Source organism: Chlorocebus sabaeus, chromosome 1, assembly GCF_047675955.1.
Source record: "Chlorocebus sabaeus isolate Y175 chromosome 1, mChlSab1.0.hap1, whole genome shotgun sequence".
NCBI lineage: Eukaryota > Metazoa > Chordata > Mammalia > Primates > Cercopithecidae > Chlorocebus > Chlorocebus sabaeus.
Genome location: NC_132904.1, coordinates 111,459,377 through 111,481,203, shown reverse-complemented (window position 1 = coordinate 111,481,203; position 21,827 = coordinate 111,459,377). Strand labels below are relative to the sequence as shown.

Sequence of the window (21,827 nt, the reverse complement as noted above, 5' to 3'; positions counted from 1 at the left end):
CGGAAGGAAGTCACTTCTGAGCTGGATCTCTGTTGTCCTTCCTTCAAAATGAAAGTTTTCAGGCACAATTCTAAATGTAGCCTCAACTTCATAGGAGGTTGAGGGAAACACCTTGCAGAATGGAAGTTTTCAAAAGATACTCGGTGTGTATGCATTTTTAGCTTTGGCAAATCTTATGAAATTTGCTTTTTCCTGATGGATACAAGTGTGGTACTTTAAATCACTAAAACAAACTTGTCTCTGGTGAGCAGATGCCCTGGGCCCTAAGGGATCCATGTGGAATGCATTCCATGGTGATTAGCCTGAGAGCCCTACCCATGAGCTTGGGGCACTGCAGGTGCACACACAGGGAAAGTTCTTGCAATATGCAGGCCTTGGAGAGCCAGGAGAGAAGGCAATTTGCCAAGAAACAGATAGACATGGTGGACCAGGGCATCAAAGCCAGGGTGGCATTCTGGGTAGGGGGAGGCAGGTTATGGGGAGAGGTTAAGGACAAGAGGAAATGATTACGTCTTTCCAGAATCAAAGGTGGTTTTTCAAACAGAGACCCAAGAAAAGCACTATTCAGATATAAAAGTCCATTCCTTTTGGTGAAACTCAAAATCCATTTAAATATCACAAGAGGCTTCTAAGCAAGTCTTGGTGTGTTAGTAACCCTCAGATGAATGCATGTATCACTAGCCAAGAACTTGATTTCTTTCCTAATTAATGGGATGTTAACAATGGGTGAGCTCTGTCCTGCCCGAATTGGTGTGAAACCACACAGCAGGGCATAAAACTAGCGCACACTTATTTGCTGATTTGTCGAAGATGAATTGGAAATAATGAGACTCCTGCTTGTGGTCTGTTCAAAGTTTTTCAACACCTGATCATGTTTAAAAGAAAAAATTGTATACCAAACAGATTTTTGGAGACTTCACAGTTGTAATTCTGTGAACTTAAAATATCTCCAGTAGGTCCTCATTAATTGTGTCACCCTGCATGTGATTCATTTAATGCATGGGTGAGAAGTTTGATGCAGACATCTTAATGGGAAACGATAATGTGATTTGTCTTCCTCCGCTTCTCCCTGCAGGCCTGTGATGGTAACTTGGGTGAGAGTCGATGATGAAATGCCTCAACACGCTGTACTGTCTGGGCCCAACCTGTTCATCAATAACCTAAACAAAACAGATAATGGTACATACCGCTGTGAAGCTTCAAACATAGTGGGGAAAGCTCACTCGGATTATATGCTGTATGTATACGGTACGTGAGAAGATAAAATGCTCTTCTACTAGAGTCAGTCACATGGAGCTGCTACTTGTGATTTACTCCCAAAGCTTTTGGTCAAGTTGAAAATCAAAAACCAGTTGGTTTCCTTCTAGAACTTAAAGAAGCCTGGCCTGAGGTGGACCCTAGTGTCTCCACCTGGGATAGTGACTTTTCTTCTCTCCCTCTAATCATGGGGGTTTCTACTAGATTACAGTCTTTGGTCATGCTGAGAAGGAAAGCTGTGTCCTCGGGCACATGCCATGGAGATTATGTTAGAAGTAATGACTGAAACATTCAACCTTACCAATTAGTGGCTTTTCAGCTCAGAAAGTTTATTCCCAGTGGTATTTTCCTATGATACCTGGGCTAGCCTTTCTCCTGCTTTGATGAGCAGAACTATTCTATTTTCAGCATGAGGCTATTAAATTTCAAAAGATGTTGCAAGCCGGTAAATACTCAGAACAAATACAAGGTCCTTTGTAGCTACATAAACCACCGGTAGCTACTGCTTCGGAACAAAAGCCTTTTTAAAAAAATATGTCTGTTTTGTTAATATCAATTTTCAGGATGATTAAAACCTCATGAATTTTATTCTCTAGTCAACAGATATTTATTAAGCATCTACTACATTCCAGGCATCTTAAACTTACTTCCTGTTTATAACTTACTGTTGATTTTGCGAATGGTGAATATTTTCTATTTAGTTGAGGTGTGCACCTCCTCTCTAGTTTTATAATATCAAATTAAGTCTCTTCTTTTCTATTGAAACCTCATATGCCAAGAAATAGCCATGAACTGACATGACAAAGAATGAGTAACCAGAGGCATCGACATTTCAATGTGTTATAAATATTTGAATATGTGTGTGTGTGAAGGGGGCATTTTTTCCTTCATGTTAGCAGTGTAAATAATCCAATTTACAAGTATAAGTATATGTGAATAAATGTTTAGATACACATAAATTATACCTATGAAATATCCACACCATAGTGTCTTAAAACCAGGATACTTTCCTTATGAAGAAAATAGGAGTGGCAGTCCTTTTAATCAAATAGAAGCATGCTTTACACCATATCTGCATGGATATTAAAATATAATCCTCAGCCTATACCTGAGTTTTTTTCCTAGCATAATGCAAAATTAAAAGATCACATCTAATCACCTTATTTGTAGACTTCTGAAGTATGTTTTCTCTTTATGCACTACCAATGTTGTCTGTAGTTCACACATAATAACATTAATTCTCCCAGTAGTTAAGGAAATCCATGTGAAGTGAACAGCTTTTCTACGTAGGTGAGAGAGGGCACAGCATGGCCCGTTTTCAGCTGGCGATATGCAGAGCCACCTCTTTCCACAGACTGCTCGGTGGGGGTGAAAAGAACATTCCTCCCTTTTTCTGCATGTGCTCTCTTCACACAAGGGCCTGCGCCTCATGGGAGTCCCCGACATTGCTGTTGCCCGGGTTTACTGGCTTTCAGTCCAGCTCTTTACAATCTGCAGATTATAAAAAGCAGTAACAAATTTCCATTAGTCTGTCATGTGCTTCCTTGATTCAGAACACTAAGTTATCTGGAAAAAGAGTTTGATTTATTGTACTTACTGCCCCTACATTTCAAGAAAAGAAACATTTTGTGGGTTTGATGGACAGATATATTTGAATAATTTTGGATAGTAGTTTATAGCTAGCATTTATTTAGTGCTCACTTTACTCCATGCCCTATGGTAACAATTTTACATGCATGGTCTCCTATAATCTCCATGATAACACCAGGAGGCAGGCATTATCATGATCCCATTTTACAGATGATAAACTGAAGCTCAGAAAGGTCCCACAGTTTTCCCCAACTTCACCAGGTTTCTAAATGTGTTTTAGAACCAAAATACTTTGGCTCTAAAGTCCACAACAAAGTTTGTGTTTCTTTATATATTCTCTTATTCTCACTGCTTTCCAATAGAACAATCCCCTTCAATATGAGATGATCCTCTTAGAATTAACTGTCTGGGCCACAGTACATTATTTGAAAGCCAAGAAATATAGGGATCCACCTGTTTAAGGCAGGCACAGCTACATATACATGTCTCCCTAATCCAAGATGGTACACCTCTCCTTGTCTCAGTACTTTCTAGATCCGTAATATACTACCTACCTCCCCTAGTCAGTCCTAGTAACAATACTTGAGATGACATGTTAGAATATTCACCTAAGGTATTACTAGTCTGTTAACAAAATACTCTAGCATTTTGGGAAGGTGTTGAGTAGATTTTCTTTCCAAAGCTGATTTGTTGTATTACTACTGTAATTTTGGAAGTATTTTATGAACTACAAGTTGGCATGCCTCCATATAGTTTAACTCTCTGGAAGCAACTTCTACACATGAAGAATCTAGGTGGTTAGTGCCTGAGCCCCAGTTGGTTTTATTCTTTTAGCCTCTACATGTCAAACACAGCTCATTAACTCCAATTCTGTACTTTCTTAAATAGTGGCCTCACATTGCTCTTATTGCTAGAAATGATCTAAGCACTGAGGTTATTAGACCTGTTAAGGGAATCTAATTCTTTCAGGTCACTTTAGCCAGATGTGAAGGACAACAGTTGCCCCAGTCGTGATAAAGATAATTGAAAGCGTGTGATTTGCACAAAATGGGAGGGACTGATGACCTTCATTAGTCTGGTCTACCCCTTGGTTCATAATCATATTTTCAAATCACCTTCAGATCTACTCTTATTGTATTGTGGACATCACACACTTTATGTCAATACTTTAGAATAGGTGCAGAAATAGGATTATAGGCCAGGCACGGTGGCTCATGCCTGTAATCCCAGCACTTTGGGAGGCCAAGGTGGGCGGATCACAAGGTCAGGAGTTCAAGACCAGCCTGGCCAATATGGTGAAACCCCGCCTCTACTAAAAAATATACAAAAATTAGCCGGGTGTGGTGGCGCACGCCTGTAGTCTCAGCTACTCAGGAGACTGAGGCAGAAGAATTGCTTGAACCCAGGAAGCAGAGGGTGCAGTGAGCTGAGATCATGCCACTGCACTCCAGCCTGGGTGACAGAGCAAGACTCCATCTAAAAAAAAAAAAAAGAAAAGAAATAGGATGATAGTATATCAGGGAAAATCTCCCAGGAACAAATGTTCCTTTTCAGTGGTAGATATAGTAATTCAAGCAAAACAGAAAAATCACATTAACTGACCCCGTGCAGGGCAGCAGGTACCTCTCTGGATATAGTTTAGTTGTGTAGTGGAGGGAGTGGGATGTCTTTAGTGCTGGGCTCAGGGGTCAGTGCACTTGGTTCATTTGTATCTGCACTGGCACCTGCAGCAGGTGTGTAGCTGCATCCAAATGAGTTTCCAGCTCACAAAATGCTTCCCCACCTGTGGCCTCCGTAAAAAGTGTGAAGGAGCAAGACTGAACATATGGCCTGAATCACTGCATTTCTCATTCTGCCTTTCTTTTAAACAGGTAGTTTAAAATTACTCACTTAATCATTTTTACTTCTTGGAGGAGAATGAGATTATTTTTAAATGACATGCTTTTTTGGACTTCTGTGAGGCTCCTTTAAAATAAAAATGTAAACTGCTTGTATCCCCAACTTAAAGGAACGGAGCCTCCCATCGAACAGAACAGTAGCTTCTTCTCTGTTAATTTCATCCAAGTATGTTTGTGTGAGAGAAGCAGTTTGTGAAGAAAATTAAAACCTCAGATTGTTGATCGATGGTAGGAATCATTTTAAGTAGACTTTGCAACCAAGCACCAAAATAGTATTTTTATAAACTTTTGGGAAGATGCACCAAGCCCAATAAAGGTGCAGTGTATAATTAAAGTTTTGATGTATTAATTAGACAATCTGAGAGCTCACTTGAAGATAAAAGGACACCAGATGTGTCAGGGAGAAAAAGTTGATGTGCTTTAGATAAAATTTAAAATCAAAAGCTTCCAAATCATCTTACGCTCTATTATAGCAGAATGATTGCTTAGTTCAAAGTCTTGCTGACAGTTTAACACATTCAGTTTGATCATTTGGTCTTAGAATTTTTTTTCTCTTTCATATTTGCCCTTCCCTTGTCTCCAAGTAATTTTTGAGACGATAGAAGAATATACAGTATATCAAGTATCTGACAGAGGGTTCCCTATCAGGTTCCTGGCTTTGAAGGTCGAGTCTCATTTATATTTAGTTCTCTTGTTTACAAGATGGAAAACATTCTTTCAGTTTTATCACTGTAGTCCACTTAGGTCAAGCTTTTAATATGAGCAAAGGCAACTTATTAATATTTATAAGTTATAAAATTTATTGACTTTTAAAAAATAAAATCTCAGTAAAATCTCACATGCCTGGAACTTGATATTTACTGGTGACATTCTCTCTTCTTTGTATTTATTATGAGTGTAGAAGTAGTTTTACTTCCTGCTGGGATGTATTGATGGAGAATAATGAAGTTAACAGTCACAGAGAGCAAGTGTGCAGGGGCACACTCATCCTTGGCTGATATGAGCCCCCTAATAGAGCAGCACCACCTCCTCTTCCTTCCTCCCATCTGTAAAAGCTGAAACGAAATGGCAGCCATTGTACCCTCTTGGTACTGAGTTGATTTAACCTCACCTTTGAAATCTGGTAGGGAAGAGGGGTGTTGTATGTTTTGATTTTTCTTCCCCTCTCTTCACATCTCCTCATCCCTAATTCACTTCATTAATGAAAATTCTCTTTTCTTCTTTTCTCAGCTCTTCCAAGTAAGGCTTTGGGATATAATTACAAGACATAAATCTTGCAGGGAAAGAACTTTTGGTTTTAAAGGGGGAAGCCATCAAACAAACATCTCAATGTCCTCATGCCTTTGTTTTGTCATTACTGGTCATTGTTGTGTTCAGCATTGTGGGTTTGATTTTCCTTTTTTTTTCTATCCAGATCCCCCCACAACTATCCCTCCTCCCACAACAACCACCACCACCACCACCACCACCACCACCATCCTTACCATCATCACAGGTATGGTACCTTCATTACCATTGAAAATGTCCTGAATGTATATTGTCTTTCTGGTATGTATAAAAAGAAGCCAAAAAGTTCCCTTTAAATCCTTGAAATTTAATTGTTCCTTTATTTTGGAACTCCAGTGACATTAGATACTATGTTCTTAAGTTGAATCTTAAGGACCTCAGAAACATCCAAGCATTTAACAGTACGTCAGATATTTTGCAGCTTATGCATAAAAGAATTCTTTTTGAAGCATCACTATTCAAAGCAAAATGCTAGGGAAAATGGCAGCTGGCTGCTAGAGAACACGCCTATAGCTTCTACTTAGCCTTGTTTGATGAAATGGTAAGTACTGTGGCTTTCAATCTTGTCTCTGTCTTAGTTTCATCTCAGTCCATGTAAGGGAAAATATACACACCTAACTTCAATGTGCCTATTTGGGCCATGCTACTAAATGCATAGTCATCCTTCCTGCTCCAGAGAGTACCCGCTGACAGTGTTACTACCTGTTTGTGTTGCCTAGGTAGTCACAAGAGATCAGAGGGAGTCACTGTCTTTTCCATGCTGAGCACTCGCGTGCCGCTCCCTGCCCTCGGTCACATATTGGAGGAGTGGAAGAGGCAGCCACTGTGGTTCTAACTCTGCGGCTTTATCTTTTTGGACTGTCTGAAACTCTTATTCAGCATGAGTTTTACTGTCTCTCGTTTCTGTCACTGAGGGAGGTGGCATGCCATCCAGCCCTTCCTGGCATCCAGTGGCTCGCTCATACTGCTTGATGTGGCTTGTCTGGGAGCCATGGGGTTTCCTCTGCCTACCTAAGTAGGAAAGTTTCCAGCCGTACTATGTCCACTTGACATGAGGGATTTCCATAGATAAGGCCTTCCCAACCTGTGTTTACAGGGACGTACCACAAAACATGTGAAATTAATTATTCTGTGAGGAAAAAAAAAAAAATCTCTTGAAAGAGTAACTTTTCCACTGCATTTTGTTAACTGGTGAGACTGCAAGGACTGGACTTCTTTATGAACACTGAGTATTTGACTCCCCACCCTTCATGGTCAGCTCCTTTTTAGCACCCTAGATATCATTGCTATCCTTTTCATTGACATGCTGGAGACATTTCCAGTTTTCATGGGAGTCAATAAGATAGAGATGATGAAAATTCAAAGTGTTCGAAGAAAGAGGAGGCCTCATCGGTTGATAGAATATAGCAATAGATTGTCTACTCTCAGTTTTCTTCACTTTTCTACCCATTACAGTGGAACAAAGAGAACCCTTAAGGAAGCCAGTGCTTCTCAACATTGGTTACAAAACCATCAGTGCCAGCACTTAATTTGAAATCTTCTGAAAATCCATCAATTGGTTTTCATGTCTCACTCTAAACTCAGCTCCAACCAGGCTGCTTCCTAGATTCTTGTCTGTGTGTGTTTCTGTTTTGGCTCTTTGTTACTTCCCTCTGTAAACTTAAGTAAACTCAGTTTGTTGGCCTAGTGAATTGATTCCTTCCATTTTCTATACCATTCATAAGGATATCAAAGATGCTTCTTCCTAACTCTGATTTCCAGAGTAACCGTGCTATCAGCTTTTCATACTAAGAACTAGATTTTTACCTTTTCAGATTTCTTGCCTCTTACCCAGTTCATAAACCAAATTAGACTCGTACTCTTGTGAAGGGCCCTTTAGATATTAGTATAAAATGTATTGCCTAATTCCCCACTGCCCTACATATGTTAACCCTTTAAAAAAACATATCAGCAGTCTATTTCATCTTTGCAGAACTTGCCCAGGGATGATCCAGCATTTATTACCACTCATTCTAGAAGGTGCCAGCTAGGTAGCTATCCAGGTTTTACATTTTAAGGCAGTCGAGACCTTATTCATGCGGTATATAAACACCACATTTCTCTTTTATATGGAACAACACTTTTCATTTGCGGTTGGCCTTCTCACTAGCTTATGCCTTTTTTTAGGACCTTTCTTAACACTCGCTGAACTCCTCCCCCCTCACAATCAATCTCAGCAACTCGGCAGAGTCGCTTCAGTTCACAGCTCTTAATCCTTCACTCCAGACTAAAGCTAATCTTATGTCCTCAAACAGCTACAACTCACTGTTATCACAGTTCCGACTGCAGAGACTCCATTTAAGAGGAAATTTAAAAAATAAACAATGCTCTATTTCTGTCCACATCAAAGGTACCTCTAACAGAAACTTGTCTTTGCTTCTGTCTCTCTGCTACTGGCCTCTCGGCTCAAGGTAACGTAAGATGATCTCATAGATGCACTTTAGCCTCTTGATGTTAGCAGTTGAATCCTCCCTGCACATAAAATACATTTGTGGTAATGAATGCCCAGAATCTCACTGGCACACCCAAGAGTAGTTAAACTAAAATTGCTACTAACACAACATTGTAGAATTCGTTGCCTTAATGGATGTGATCTTCTAGGCTTACTGTGTCTTAACAAGCAGTCTTATATATATTTATCTTGCCCAGAAAGTACACTTGTAGAATTTAACATTTGCTCCTTTCTCCAAACAGATTAAAGGTTATGCAGCTGAATGATTCTGTGTCCCATTTTAAAGGTCCAGGCTATCCCCTAGATTTAGATTAGTTCCTAAAAAATCTTCCAGACTGAATCCTGACAAATGGATAGCTAAATTAATGTCCACTCCTCTTCTCTCTTGCACTGTTTGGTACATTACAGCCACCATTAGCCTTCAAAGCTGCAACAGCCAAATTCGGTGACAGTAACATAAAGCCTGAGCTTTAAAAAAAAAAAAAAAAAAGAAGAAGTCCACAGTCATCTATTTCTTTTCTCCCAGTCAAATGCAATAACTGAAACCCATTCCCTAGGTCAGAGTTTCATTACAAGAAAAATGTACGCATGCAATAGAAAAATATTTTTAAACTTGAGAAGTCATAGTTGATTTCTGATTTCTCTGAAAGGAAGTGTTCCAGTGTTATCTTTTATCTTCTGTAACCAGGATAATCAAATTGTTCTCCTTGTTAGGAAGGCAGACTGGCATTCTGTTCTGAGTCACCTGACTTCCTTGAAACATGTTAAAGCTTCGTCGTGGAGACCCTTCAAAGAGAAGAATTACAAGCCAGATCTGACTCTGCTTTGCCCGCCCAGAATCACAGCCCTCATGGGTGGGAGCACAGGGCGTTTTCTGCCTCCTGCTTACCCTATATGGAGCAGGTCTGGAGAGTTACACATGAAGGCACACATCTCAGTGTGGCCTTATCTAGGGAGAAATTTTTGTAGTCTCTAAAGTACTGAAAGGAATACAAACAGCCCCTGATTTATGATGGTTCATCCTACAATTGTTTGACTTTAGGACGGTGCAAAAGCAATACGTATTCAACAGAAACCGTACCCATACAGCCTTTCACTTTCAGTACAGTATTCAGTAAATTCCATAAAATCTTCAGCACCTTATAAAATAGGCTTTGTGTTAAATGGTTTTACCCAACTATAGGCTAATGTAAGTGTCCTGTGGACGTTTAAGGGAGGCTCTGCTAAGCTGTGACGTTTGGTAGGTTAGGTGTATCAGATGGATTTCCAACTTACAATGTTTTCAACTTAGGTTGGGTTGACTGGGACATAGCCCCATCGTAAGTCAAGGAGCATCTGTATTTAATGTCAACTTGCCATGTCAACTTGTTGTGGCTTTAAAACCATGAAGCCATTATAGTATCATTAAAATTTTTTTCCAACTATAAAACAGTTTTAGATTGGGAGCCATTCAGAGCCTCACTATGATTTGCCACGAGGTTCCCTGGAGTCTCTTATCTTTCCTGTATATTGATATTCTGACCATATATTTCTGTTTCAACTATCGCTATTGGCAAGCTCCTGTTCCTTTTTTTTTTATTGTGTCAAATTGTCCATGCGGTTTCATTCATGAAGATATATGCTGTCATATGGAAGCATAAATTGCATAATTTAAATTGCCCCTGGAATCCTTTGTTAAAAGATGGAGACAGCCAGCCATTACCCCGGGTAAGAGTCCTTCACACAGATTCCTGTCAAAAACTAGAAGAGAAGAAAAACTTACTGCCGTGCTGGGGTGGCGGGGGGAGGTGGGGGGAGTGTGGGTGAGCAGGGAGTGTTTGTTCTGTCTTGTTTTTAACTTTCTTTGTAATTAGTTGACTTTGTGTGTTAGGTGTACATAAACTTACCCATTTCTATAATAGTGTTAGCCCCTGTCTTCCAGTTGGATTGGCTTTTTCCTGTAATCATCTTAGGAAAACAGGTTGTGTTTCCCTTCCTAGTTAGCGTGGCTGTTGTTTTGTTTCTGCCTGGTTGCATCTTGAGTTAGATGCTTGATGAGGAATATCATAGAAAGGACTCCACACTCAGTTTTAAATACTCTTAGCAACTTACAGAGAACATTCAGACCGGGAGGAGTTCAACCTGGAGGTCACACTATACGTGTGACTGTCATAAATTAAAAAATTAAAACCACCTTAGAATAAGAAATGAATAGCTATAGGGCCAAATTCTGAAACATATTAAAAAATCCTTTCATAAGAATGAAGTAGGTCATTTCTAAATGAGTTTTCCTCTTTTTAAAAGTATGTACCCAATTAAATATTTTGTGTTCCTAGGAAAAGAAAATAGCCAGGCTTTTCTTATTGGTATCTTAAGTACTCAAAAACCAATATACCTTGTAGCAAATGATTCCTACCCCCAGGCCCACATTATTATTTTTGGCTTTTATAGTCTGAAATCATAAGCTTTTGTTATATGTAACGTGGATTAGATCACATAAATAAAGAAGGTGGGTATAGCCTTTATCCTTCAGTGATATTTATAGAATATGCCCAATTGGGAAACTTGACACCAAAGCACTTGTTTTAGTTCCTTAGGTACAGAGCAAAGAAGCACATCTGTCCTTAAGACTGAATCTACGTCATGACCATCTAAATGATAATAGAGAGCTTTCCTCCAAATAGAGCTGGCTATTCCCCAGGGTCTTGGCCTAGTGATTCCTACTCTTTGCTATTGATATTTGCATTGATGGTTCAAGAGCTGGTCTGCTTTTAGTTATACACTCAACAAATATTGAGTGCCCATAATATGTACAGCACTATGCTAGTGCTTATGGAGACAAAATACTCCCTAAACCCCTTATAATATGGTTGTGAGAACAGGTTACACACATTGGAACCCAATAAGAGATACTGTGCAATTGGGGCGATTCAGTGGCACAGGCAGAAGGTGCCATAGATGCTGAGGAGAGTGTCACAGTGGACTTTGGTCTGTGCCATCAAAGAAGGGACAAAATGTGGATAAGAAAGGATGGCATTTTGGAAGTTACGCATGAAGGTCCAATGTTACTTCAAGCATCTATCTTCAATGTATGTTTATTTTGCATGTATTTATGTTCCAGGCATAGATTAGGCCACTCTTGCTAGGAAATACACATCTTCATCCCAGAATGTTTACTAAATTGCCTTTTTTTCTAGAGTTGACATCTACTTCGTTAGGATTATTTTTCATTCAGCATTTATTGAATATTCATCAAGTGTTATTGATATGCCAGTATGCCTAGTGACAAGAATATTTTGGGAGCACTAGTACTCATGAGCCACCTTTTATGCCACCTTTTCAAGTTTTTACTCCAAAAAGTGTGTGTCCATTTTTCTTCATACTGTCTTAAGTGTCTACATTTTTTTTTCTGATGATTGTAAACCTGTTACAAATAACAACATAGCTAACCAGCTTTTGACCATATTGATTTAGGAGGGAATGAGAAAAGACTTGAATACTACAGTGATGGAGGCCACCTGACCCCACATTTTTTAAAAAAATGAATGAGAAATATGATGCGAGTGGAAAAGTTTTTAATGCCTCTATCATAATTTCAATAATTTTATGTTCTTTATTTTAAAAATAATCCTGGAGATAAAAATGTGACATGTTTTCATACTAAAGACCTATCAACAGCGCAAACAAATAATGCTGTGAATACAGGTTTCCCAGAATTAAAAAGTGATGTTTAGAGCTATCTTGGTAGTAAAAAATAAAAGACTTGACTGAAGGACTCAACCCTCCCGTACCTAACACAAAATTTGCCAAGACTTAACAACTTATAGACAGCCTCTCTCCTCTCTCCGTCACTACCCTCCTGGCAACACCCTCTTCTTTTCCTTCCCTCCCCTGTGCCTTCCTCTTATCTGTACCCCCTTCCCCTGAGCATTCACACACAACATGATATAGGAATTGTTTTTCTTGTTAAATGAAACCACTATACAGATTCCTATTATTTTGCAGAACATCTGGTTTGCAAATGAAAAGATCTCAGGGGCACAACAGCACGAGTGAACAATTCTGAAGAAGCTTTTAACAAAACTTGAAATTGCTTATCCAAAAAAAAAAATCGTCCCCTGTTCCTGCTGTTCTGTAGCACACAATCTCTTCACTCACAGGGGAGGTGACTTTAACAAGGAAGAGACCTTTATCCTGGCTCTCCTATTTAGGCCTTTTAGTTTTCGTTCCGTTCCTATCCACTTCTCCCATCCCTAAGACAGGGGAGTTTGATTAAAACATAACATAGATGGAAAGAATTTTAGCCAGGAAACCAGGAGAAAATAAATTCCAGAGTTTAATTTTCTGGCAGTTACTTTTGTTTTCGATCGAGTTCAAATAACTTGAAAGAGAAAAAAAAAAACAACAACATATATTTAATATATATTGGCCAGCACAGCACAACCATGAAAATAAAATTGTCAGGGGAATTCCTTGCCTATCCTAGTGTCTAGATTTAAAGCACCTCCATAACACAAACTGAAGGGGAATTCAATTAAGAAAACCCATTGGCTTCTTATTGACTTTAGTTAAGAAAATAAACTGGGAGAAAGTGTATTAAAATATGTCTGACTGCTTAGTATGCTTTCATTTAGGCTTATGACAATCAAAAATGAGAGAATTTAATTTTTTTACAATTAAGCTCTGGTTTTGAGTAGATTGTGGGTTATCACACCGTGCATTTTTTTTTAATGTACACCTTACTCAAACACACCCCAAAATGCAGGCTTGCAAGTCTGTGCATTGTAAAGCAGGAGCACCACAGATCAATTGGGGGAAAAAATATTTAAGGTTGTGAATTTAATTTTGTTCTAGGATTTTCATTTTCATTTATGGCACCCGTTGTGTTTGAGACCATGGACCAATTTATGGATTAGTTTTAAACCCCCAGTCTGTCACACTCAATGAACAATTCTAAGTTGGAGAGAATCCATATGAAAGGATTAGAATGTGCCACAGTGGAGCTTACACATGACTGTTTCAACTAAATATTGCCCAGCTGCCTCTCCTGCAGTAATTTTTTTTTTTTTTTTTTTTTTTTTTGCTACTTAGTTAAATTGCTAGTATCTCTAATTTCACACATTGTCAGAGATTTTTTTATTTTGTAAATATACTGCAACAATAAATGTATGTGATGTTTCATTTATTGAAGATGGGGTCTGATAAACTGTAGGACTAGGAGACTAAGAAGAGAAGTCAATATTGAGTAGAATGTGCATCTTTCAAATAAGAGTGCTGGGCCCTTCTTTGGATACCTTGTTTGACTGTACTCATAAAATAGCCAGAGAGTGACTGTTAAGACCGTACACACTTACTGGGTTTTCAAGAAGATGGGATTGTTTTTTCTTGACCATATAAAATAAATATGCAATAAATTTGCTCTCTTTGTAATTAAAATTAAAATAAGAGACAGTAGCTCAGCTCGGCCTTTTAAATGTCTATATAACCCAACACCACCATAAGTCCAGCTCAATTTTTTGTGACCTGTTTTTCTCATAAGCTAGCTCAAAGGTTTTTTTTTTTTTTTTTTTTAAGGCAGCAGCAAGATGAGGTTTTAAAAAGGCTTTGTTAGGGCAATTAGACTTTCTCATTTTTCAAGCTGATTGCAGCATTTATCACTTATATTGAAATTTTACTATTTGCATTTTGCCTCTACACTTAGAATGTTACCCAACAATATGGTAACCGCACAAGTTGATTCACAGGGCATGTTTGCACATTTCTCCGGTTTTCTGATTAAGATACCCTAATAAATCCTGCCTCACAGAGTTGCACTCACTTCAGAGCCGGGGTGTCTGGTTTCTGCATGAAGTCATAATGCAATTATGAAGGAGAATTAGATTCTGTCATAGCGGTCTCCTGCAGGGAGCACAAAGTTACTTCTAAAGAATATTTTCTTAATTCTTTACTTGAAACTAACCTCTGTTCAAGTAGCATTCCAGATGCTCTTAGAGAAATGGAGTCAGTGACTCCCCAGACACACCGTCAATCTTGCTCTGAACTTTGTAGCCAGTCTGTGTTTCTGCTGCAGTCTCCTACCCCATTGCTGATCGTGGTTTTGCCATTTCCAGCTGCAGTAATCGTGTGTTTGACTTGAACATGTGTTTGCTGTTAACCGTTTCAGAATGTGTTTTTTCTTCTCAACATCCCCCTTTCCTCCCTTTTTGGGTGCAATTGATGGATTTCCCATCCCCAGAACGGGGAAGCAAGATGCACTGTGGATTTTCCTTCATTTATTTTCTAGTACCCACCTAGGAGCAGACACCTGGCTTTACTTGGTTTAATTTCGTCTTAAAGCTGACATGATGTTGTGATGTAGGAAGACAGTAAATTGGGGTCATTGGTTAATGCTCAGATATTATTTTTGATGACTCTAACCCTTAGGTTTTACTCCACCCCCCACCCTTCTTTCATTTGTACTTAATTATTTACCTGGTGAAAATAAAGCATATGCCGGGTGCGGTGGCTCACACCTATAATCCCAGCACTTTGGGAGGCCAAGGCGGGTAAATCACCTGAGGTCAGTAGTTTGAGACCAGCCTGACCAACATGGAGAAACCTCGTCTCTACTAAAAATACAAAATTAGCCAGGCGTGGTGGCGCATGCCTGTAATCCCAGCTACTTGGGAGGCTAAGGCAGGAGAATCGCTTGAACCCGGGAGGCGGAGGTTGTGGTGAGCCGAGATCACGCCATTGCACTCTAGCCTGGGCAACAAGAGCGAAACTCCATCTCAAAAAAAAAAAGAAAAAGAAAAGAAAGCATATTAGAAGAGCTACTACAAAAATAATGAGCCAGAGTGTTGATTACTTTTTTGTAATTTTGGAAAGGAGCCAATGCCTATCTATAAAGTGTATTAACATGCATATACATGTTTCTGTACAAATGGGCCTTTGATTCTGCCCCTCAAATTTAAAGTACCTAATGCTGCACTTGGATGTTTCAACTAAGGAAATGTGTCATGTGTGTCGGGAGAATCTGTGACAGAGTGTGTTTCAACTGTACAGTGTTCTGTATTGTTTTTACTGCTATTTTATGCACACAGACTTGACCTGTAAGTATTTTGTTCTTACACGGTATATTGTATGTTTCTCTTTCCTTCATCTATTCTTCAGAAACTAAGCTATCAGTAATATTAAGCTGCATTGGCCTTTCAGACTTCTGGTTAATTCTGGCTCCTTAGAAGGGATCTAATTTTTGATGGTATAGGATCCTGAGGAAGGCATGCCAACTGAAGGGGAACGCCGGTGTGAATTCATGTGTCATATTGATAAATCAGAAGCACCAGGCTCATTTGCACCCCCCAGAAAAGTTTCATATGAAGTTCCAGTGCATTTAAACATTGCCTGTGTTGAATCAGAAAGTCTTTTGGAGTCTCCACAGCTCATGAAAGCAATTACCAGCTAAGTAGCTGCATTCTGCAAAAGGACAGTGAACTACTTGCTTGCAGTTTAACCCAGAATCCCACTTCAGCCACCACCATTTGACTAGAGATGACTAGCTTGTGTCTCAGTATCACCATTTCTTTTCGCCAGCAGTGAATCGTAGAAGGAACGTGCCTGGGTGAGGTTGACTAGAAGAGTGATAAAATGATTCTGGAAAAAGAATGTCATCCTGCCTTTTGTTAGATATTTATTCCACTTCCCTGTAGCCAAAAATAAAAAGAAAATTCCTTGAGTTCCTTGGAGGAATTTCTTGTGAACAGGAGCAAGTACAGCAAGCCTGGCTTAGAAGCCTGGTAGAAGAAGGAGAAAACTTGAACAGCATCAGAAATAGAAGAAGAAAGAGACAAAACACATTTTCTTCCACAGCAAGTTCGTCTAGCAATGGGGGAAAAAAAAAAAAAACTGTACTCTCTTCTAATCCAGCCATAAAAGCAGGACTCCCGGCCCCTCAGAACGGTGAACATGGTTCTGAATTGTGAGCGAAAGGATGGCTGGATACTTAAATTTTTGGAATGTCATATGATTAGAAGTGGCATTTGGCAGATTGTGTGAACTTGGATGTTTTCATGAAAGGCTTCTGCTCTTGGATTTTAACATTAAGAGCTTTAGAGCGAAGAATGGTTGTGTGTGTGTGTGTGTGTGTAGAAATTAATCTGTGAAAACCTTGAACATGTTCATTGCCATGGCCTCCCGGTTAATTGAACTTTTCGGCTAAACTGTGCTGCAATAATACACTGGATGGAAAACTTAAACCTGTCTATTCATCTACAGGCCTCTGAGCATAAGCAGTAAGAGGATCCTAAAAGTGTGATTGATTCAATGATGCCTAACTGGCAGTCAAGAAGCCCAAGTGCCCGGGTGGGTTGGGTTAAAACAAAGGCAATGTTTGAATGTTATGAATCCATTGTTTAACCAGCCTTTCGACTGAGCTTTTCTGTCGCAGTCCTGAGCCTTGATGCGTTAAGAGCCATCTACCAGCCACTGAGTTTGCACTGGTGTTTCTCATCACTTTGCATGTCCACCTGACTATTGACTAGCAAATATATGTGTCCTGGCAAGACCCCCAGAACCAAAGAATTTACTGTTTTCCTCACTGGCTCGCAGCTTTGAGCTCAAGGCATGTCTTAAAACAGTGCAACTCACTTCAAATGCTTTTTGCTTTTCATTTATTATTGCTTGTCACGCGATGTTCTTTGAAAGCTTGCTCATATATTATCTGTTCCATTTTTTTCCATTTTCCCTTTTTTTGCATGCCGTTCCTCCTGTTTCCTCCCTTCCTCCAATCCTCTGTTCCCGTCTGTAGACACAACGGCGACGACAGAACCAGCAGTTCACGGTTGGTATCACATTACTGTTTATCTACTTTCTCAGCGCTGCTGAGAGGCAAGGCAAGCCTGGGAAAAAGAGAAATGTAGTCTTCAAGGGAAATCATGTTTCAAGTAGACTGACCTCATAAATATACTATAATTTTTTAAGGTTTGAAAAGATGTTGAGTCTTGTCATTTCTGTTGTGAGTTCAGTAGCCAATGGATGCAATCTGAGATGAGACCTTCTCCCCACTGGGTGGCTGGAATTTGTAGGAGTTTCAGTTGCACAGAGTCCTCCTTACTTACAAAACTCCACCAAACCTTGAAATACATGGGGCTTCAAGCAAACGAGTATTTGCAGGAAAACGGTAACATCTGAATTAAAGGCTCAGTTGCTGTGCTTATATATAGGCCATAGTCCCAAGTAAACCTTGAAGAGGAGTCATTTGTGTCACTTAGTAAAGTTGAGATGGAAGGGTAGACCAGGGAGGAAGATTCCTGTTTAAAATCGTGAGCTTATGATGAGGAAGGTCATTGCTCTTCTTTAGAAAAGTCGTGACTTTAATTATGTCGCTAATCATATATACCCCAGTACCCCTCACTGGTTCACTCCTAATCTCTATGTGTTCATATAACTTTATTCTCACGTTTGGCAGAAAACTCCTCCCAACCAAGAATGATACCATATGTCGATTTTATCAGCATTAAATGGGACTTTAAATAAGTTAGTGGTGTGTGTGTGGCTTGCAGGTAAAATAGTAATACATTTTTAACCACAGAGTGATAAAAACTGAGTGAGTAAAGCTCAGGAGGGGCATCAGGTAATATGATCTCTTTTTCCCCATCTCACCAATGACTTACTGGATTGGAATAAGTCCATTAACTTTTCTCTCTCCAATCAGAAAATGAGAATCATGTTTCATCTGTATATTACTTTATTACTTAGCTCAAATCTAACCCTGACAAGATTGTGCTTAGAAAAGATATGTTAGTTTAAAACTGGGCTGAATTTTAATAATTGAATCCAAGGGAATTCTTTGGTAAAGGGCCTACTTTAATCGCTTTGCCTCTTGTTGTACAGGGTGGAAATCTATCATTTAAATGACAAGAGGTGATCAGCCAACCCTGCCATGTTAATTCAACTTTTAGAGAAACATTTCCTGGCACACACTGACTCACTTAGAGTCCTACATTTGATAACTCACCAGTTGGAAAATCTCTAAGCTCTGTAGGAGCTGTCCTTGAAGGTCAGGCCTTGATGCTTGGCAGGTCACCCCATCTTTTGAGTTTCCTATGACGAATTCTGAGAAAGCAAAACAAGCATAGGTACTGAGCAATATATCCCTCCTCACCCCATTCCTATTTCTTTCTGCCCTTTCTGGTCGTTGGCGCAAAGGGACAAGTTCATAAAAAAAGGGGCCAGGTACGCTGACAGTCATGAGAAATCAATTAGGTATAAAACTTCCACTTTCTAAGGTAATGCCCCATAGTGTTTGCTACATCTCAGGCATTGCACTCCATTAAGCTCAGTTATTTGTAGGTTTCATCATTAACTGAGCACCTCCTGACTTTTATCGATTATTCTCAAAGGGTTATTTTAATGTAGTTAGAGAGATTTTATTCTATTCTTTTTAAGATACTTTAAGTTTTGAGCTTACTATAATTAACTACAAGATAAAATGCAAGCTCGTCCAACCCACAGCCCAGGGCCACATGCAGCCCAGGACGGCTTTGAATGCGGCCCAACACAAATTCATAAACTTTCTTAAAACAGTATGAGATTTTTTTGTGATTTTTTTTTTTTAAGTTCATCAGCTATCATTGTTAGTGTATTTAATGTGTGGCCCAAGACAATTCTTCTTCCAATGTGGTCCAGGGAAGCCAAAAGACTGGACACCCCTGATGTAATGTAACCATATGATTCCTAAATTCTGTGAGATCCTTGAAGAAATATTGATCATTTGTCTCCTGAAGCTCCAGAATTCTATTTTCTAGGTCCCTTCAATAAAATTCATATTCTTACGTGACTCTAGTGGATGTAGGTCTCAGAGTTGCATAGGCTATTCGAAGTAGGAAATTTGTCCCCTTATCTGAAAAATAACAAGTTAACTTACAGGCTGATCCTGACTTTAGAGTACTAGTTTTAATGAGGTCTTTCCCTGGAGAGAGAGAAAGGGAAGGTGATCTCTTTTTGTGGCGTAAGGAAGAGACACTTGGAATGGGACTATAATTATAGCATGTCTGTGGCAGGTAATAGAGATGTTTGTGTACTGTGAGAAGCAGCTGCCTTCCTATTCGTTTGGGGACAATGTTCAAGTTAGTGATACCTCAGTAAGATGTTATTGACTAGCAGTGCATGAAGAATATACCTAGAGCCAAGGGATTTATTGTATTTTATATATATACTTTGAATTTGACTTCTTAACGGCAGAGGGATAGAAAAGTGATAGATAATCTAGGCTGATCCCTGTATAATATACTTATAAATACATTCTTTACCTTGTCCAAAATCCTTGTGGCATCTTGACAAAGGGCTCCAGCCACTATTTTAAACAGCATACTCTTTAACCCACAGCAAGGAAGCTGTAATGAAAGCCAGATAATATCTAAAATTTTGCTTGATGTGGGGGAAGAACTTCCAGGTCAGTTGTCAGGATAGAAAAGGTAATAGAATATGGTGGAAATTACAGAGCAGCATCTGAGATTTCCAAAGCGATGAGGATACAGAACTGATTTTATTCTAGTGAATTGTAGCTGAAAACACAACTTCTTCATTACAGCAACCATTTGACTTAGATTCATTTGAGAATAATCTTGAGATGTTTGTTATGGTGATCTGGGCCTAGAAATGTTGAATGGTTTGATAACTTAGCAACTTAAATGACAAGACATTAGGTCAATCAGCTATGGCCATCTTATTTGGTCTTTAAAGTTTTCATACTGGATTTCCTTCTATATTTCTGTGTTTTTATCATAAAAAGGAAAAGAAAACATAATTTTTAAAGCTTTCCCTTTGAAGACTCATTAAAATATTTTATTCAAGCTTGTGTTGCTAGAGTATGTATGAAGTTTATACCAATTGTTGATGTATGTTGACCATTTGTTCTTACCAATATCTGACTGGAATAAGCATGTATTGGAAGGTTAGAAGTGCATGGGCATGATTCAAAATCAAGTGGATTTTCTCCAAAAAGAAAACCAAACGACAATTAGCCACAATGTGCTTTTAAGGATTTAATTGATAGTAAAGATAAACGTGAGTGTTAAGAATGGGATTTTTAGACTAGGCTGACACAAGGGATCTTCTTTGAATAAGGATCTTGAGCATTTGTGTTTTTGGAGCTCATCCTTAAGGCCTGGACAGGAAGAATCCTGTGTTATGTGTGCATGTTGAGCAATGCGAAAACCACTCTGCCAAATCCTGATATCACATGGTCTGAGAAATGCATGAGTGATTTAACGCACGGATGGTGTAGTCATTATGTTATTGATGTGTGGGTGCGTGTGATGGTTTTTGTTTGTTCATATGTGGGCGCTTTTGTGTCTTGTGCCTTGTTCCTTCTGCCCTGTGTGTCCCCTCTCCCTTTCCCCACCCTCCTCCCCCACGTGAGGGGTCGGGTGACAGCATGCCCATGGTCTGGAATAGTGCTTGTGCTTTTGCAGCACTGCAGTCAGCTGGCTTCCTCTGGGTTTGAGGTCTCTCTCTCTCTCTCTCTCTCTCTGCCCCTTCTCTCCCCTCTCCATTTTATTATTTTCAAGTCTACCTGTCCTCTTGCTTTTTCACCTCTTAATACAGTAGAGGCTGATGATCTCATGAATTTTCATATCCCCAATGAGTTTTTAAATCGTTCTTAATTCAGTATATAATTGTGGTAAGACACAAACTGGAAACCCCTCTGAAGAATAATTTTTCATTTTCAGTTTTGGTTTCAGAATGTTTGGCCTATGCTAGCTACATGCTCAGACCCTACGAGCCCTGCCCTTAGGAGACTGCCCCCGTAGCTCTTCCTTTTCCCGACTCATTTATAAATAATGCAAACCATGGTCAAATTCTAAAAGCACATAAAATTTTCTTATTATACTTTATATTCAGTTGTGGGGAAGTTCTTAAGCCCATTTTAAAGAAACATAGCCAGCAGTGCGCATTACTACAACCGCTATGTCCACCATCTGTGTATGTGCCTCTATGTACATCTCTCTGTATGAGCACATAACAATGGCATTCAAAGGCTGTCATTCAGTCACGGGACTCTGCAGACATTGTATGTTCTACACAAGAGCAAAGCTCAAGAGGTTTACGAATGGCTGCAGGACCTGAAGATTGTGTTTCAGCCTTGATATGCAGTTTGGAAACAATGTGCTACTGTCTAACGGCGTGAACCAAATTTCTGCTAATGGGAAGAAGGGAAAACTCTCCACAAAAGCTGACAAAGCAGGAAGAACAGGATGACTGAGTTTTTAGATTAAAACTACCGGGGGCGTCTGAACTCATGGCTGGTGGTGGAAGTAACAGTTTCCATAATATGGCCAAGTGAT

General features: G+C 39.3%; 1 protein-coding gene across 4 annotated transcripts in view; it reads left to right on the top strand.

The window, feature by feature from the left end:
• The window catches only part of CADM1 (cell adhesion molecule 1), a 332,505-nt gene that overhangs the window by 290,537 nt on the left and 20,141 nt on the right, over nt 1-21,827 (top strand). For 2 of the 4 annotated variants that reach the window (XM_008020958.3, XM_008020959.3), the window contains exons 7-9: nt 1,076-1,248; nt 6,160-6,240; nt 17,288-17,320. In XM_008020958.3, the coding sequence (XP_008019149.1) occupies nt 1,076-1,248; nt 6,160-6,240; nt 17,288-17,320 (287 nt within the window). The remainder of the gene's footprint in view (nt 1-1,075; nt 1,249-6,159; nt 6,241-17,287; nt 17,321-21,827) is intronic. The other 2 variants (XM_008020961.3, XM_008020964.3) reach the window with 2 other exon arrangements.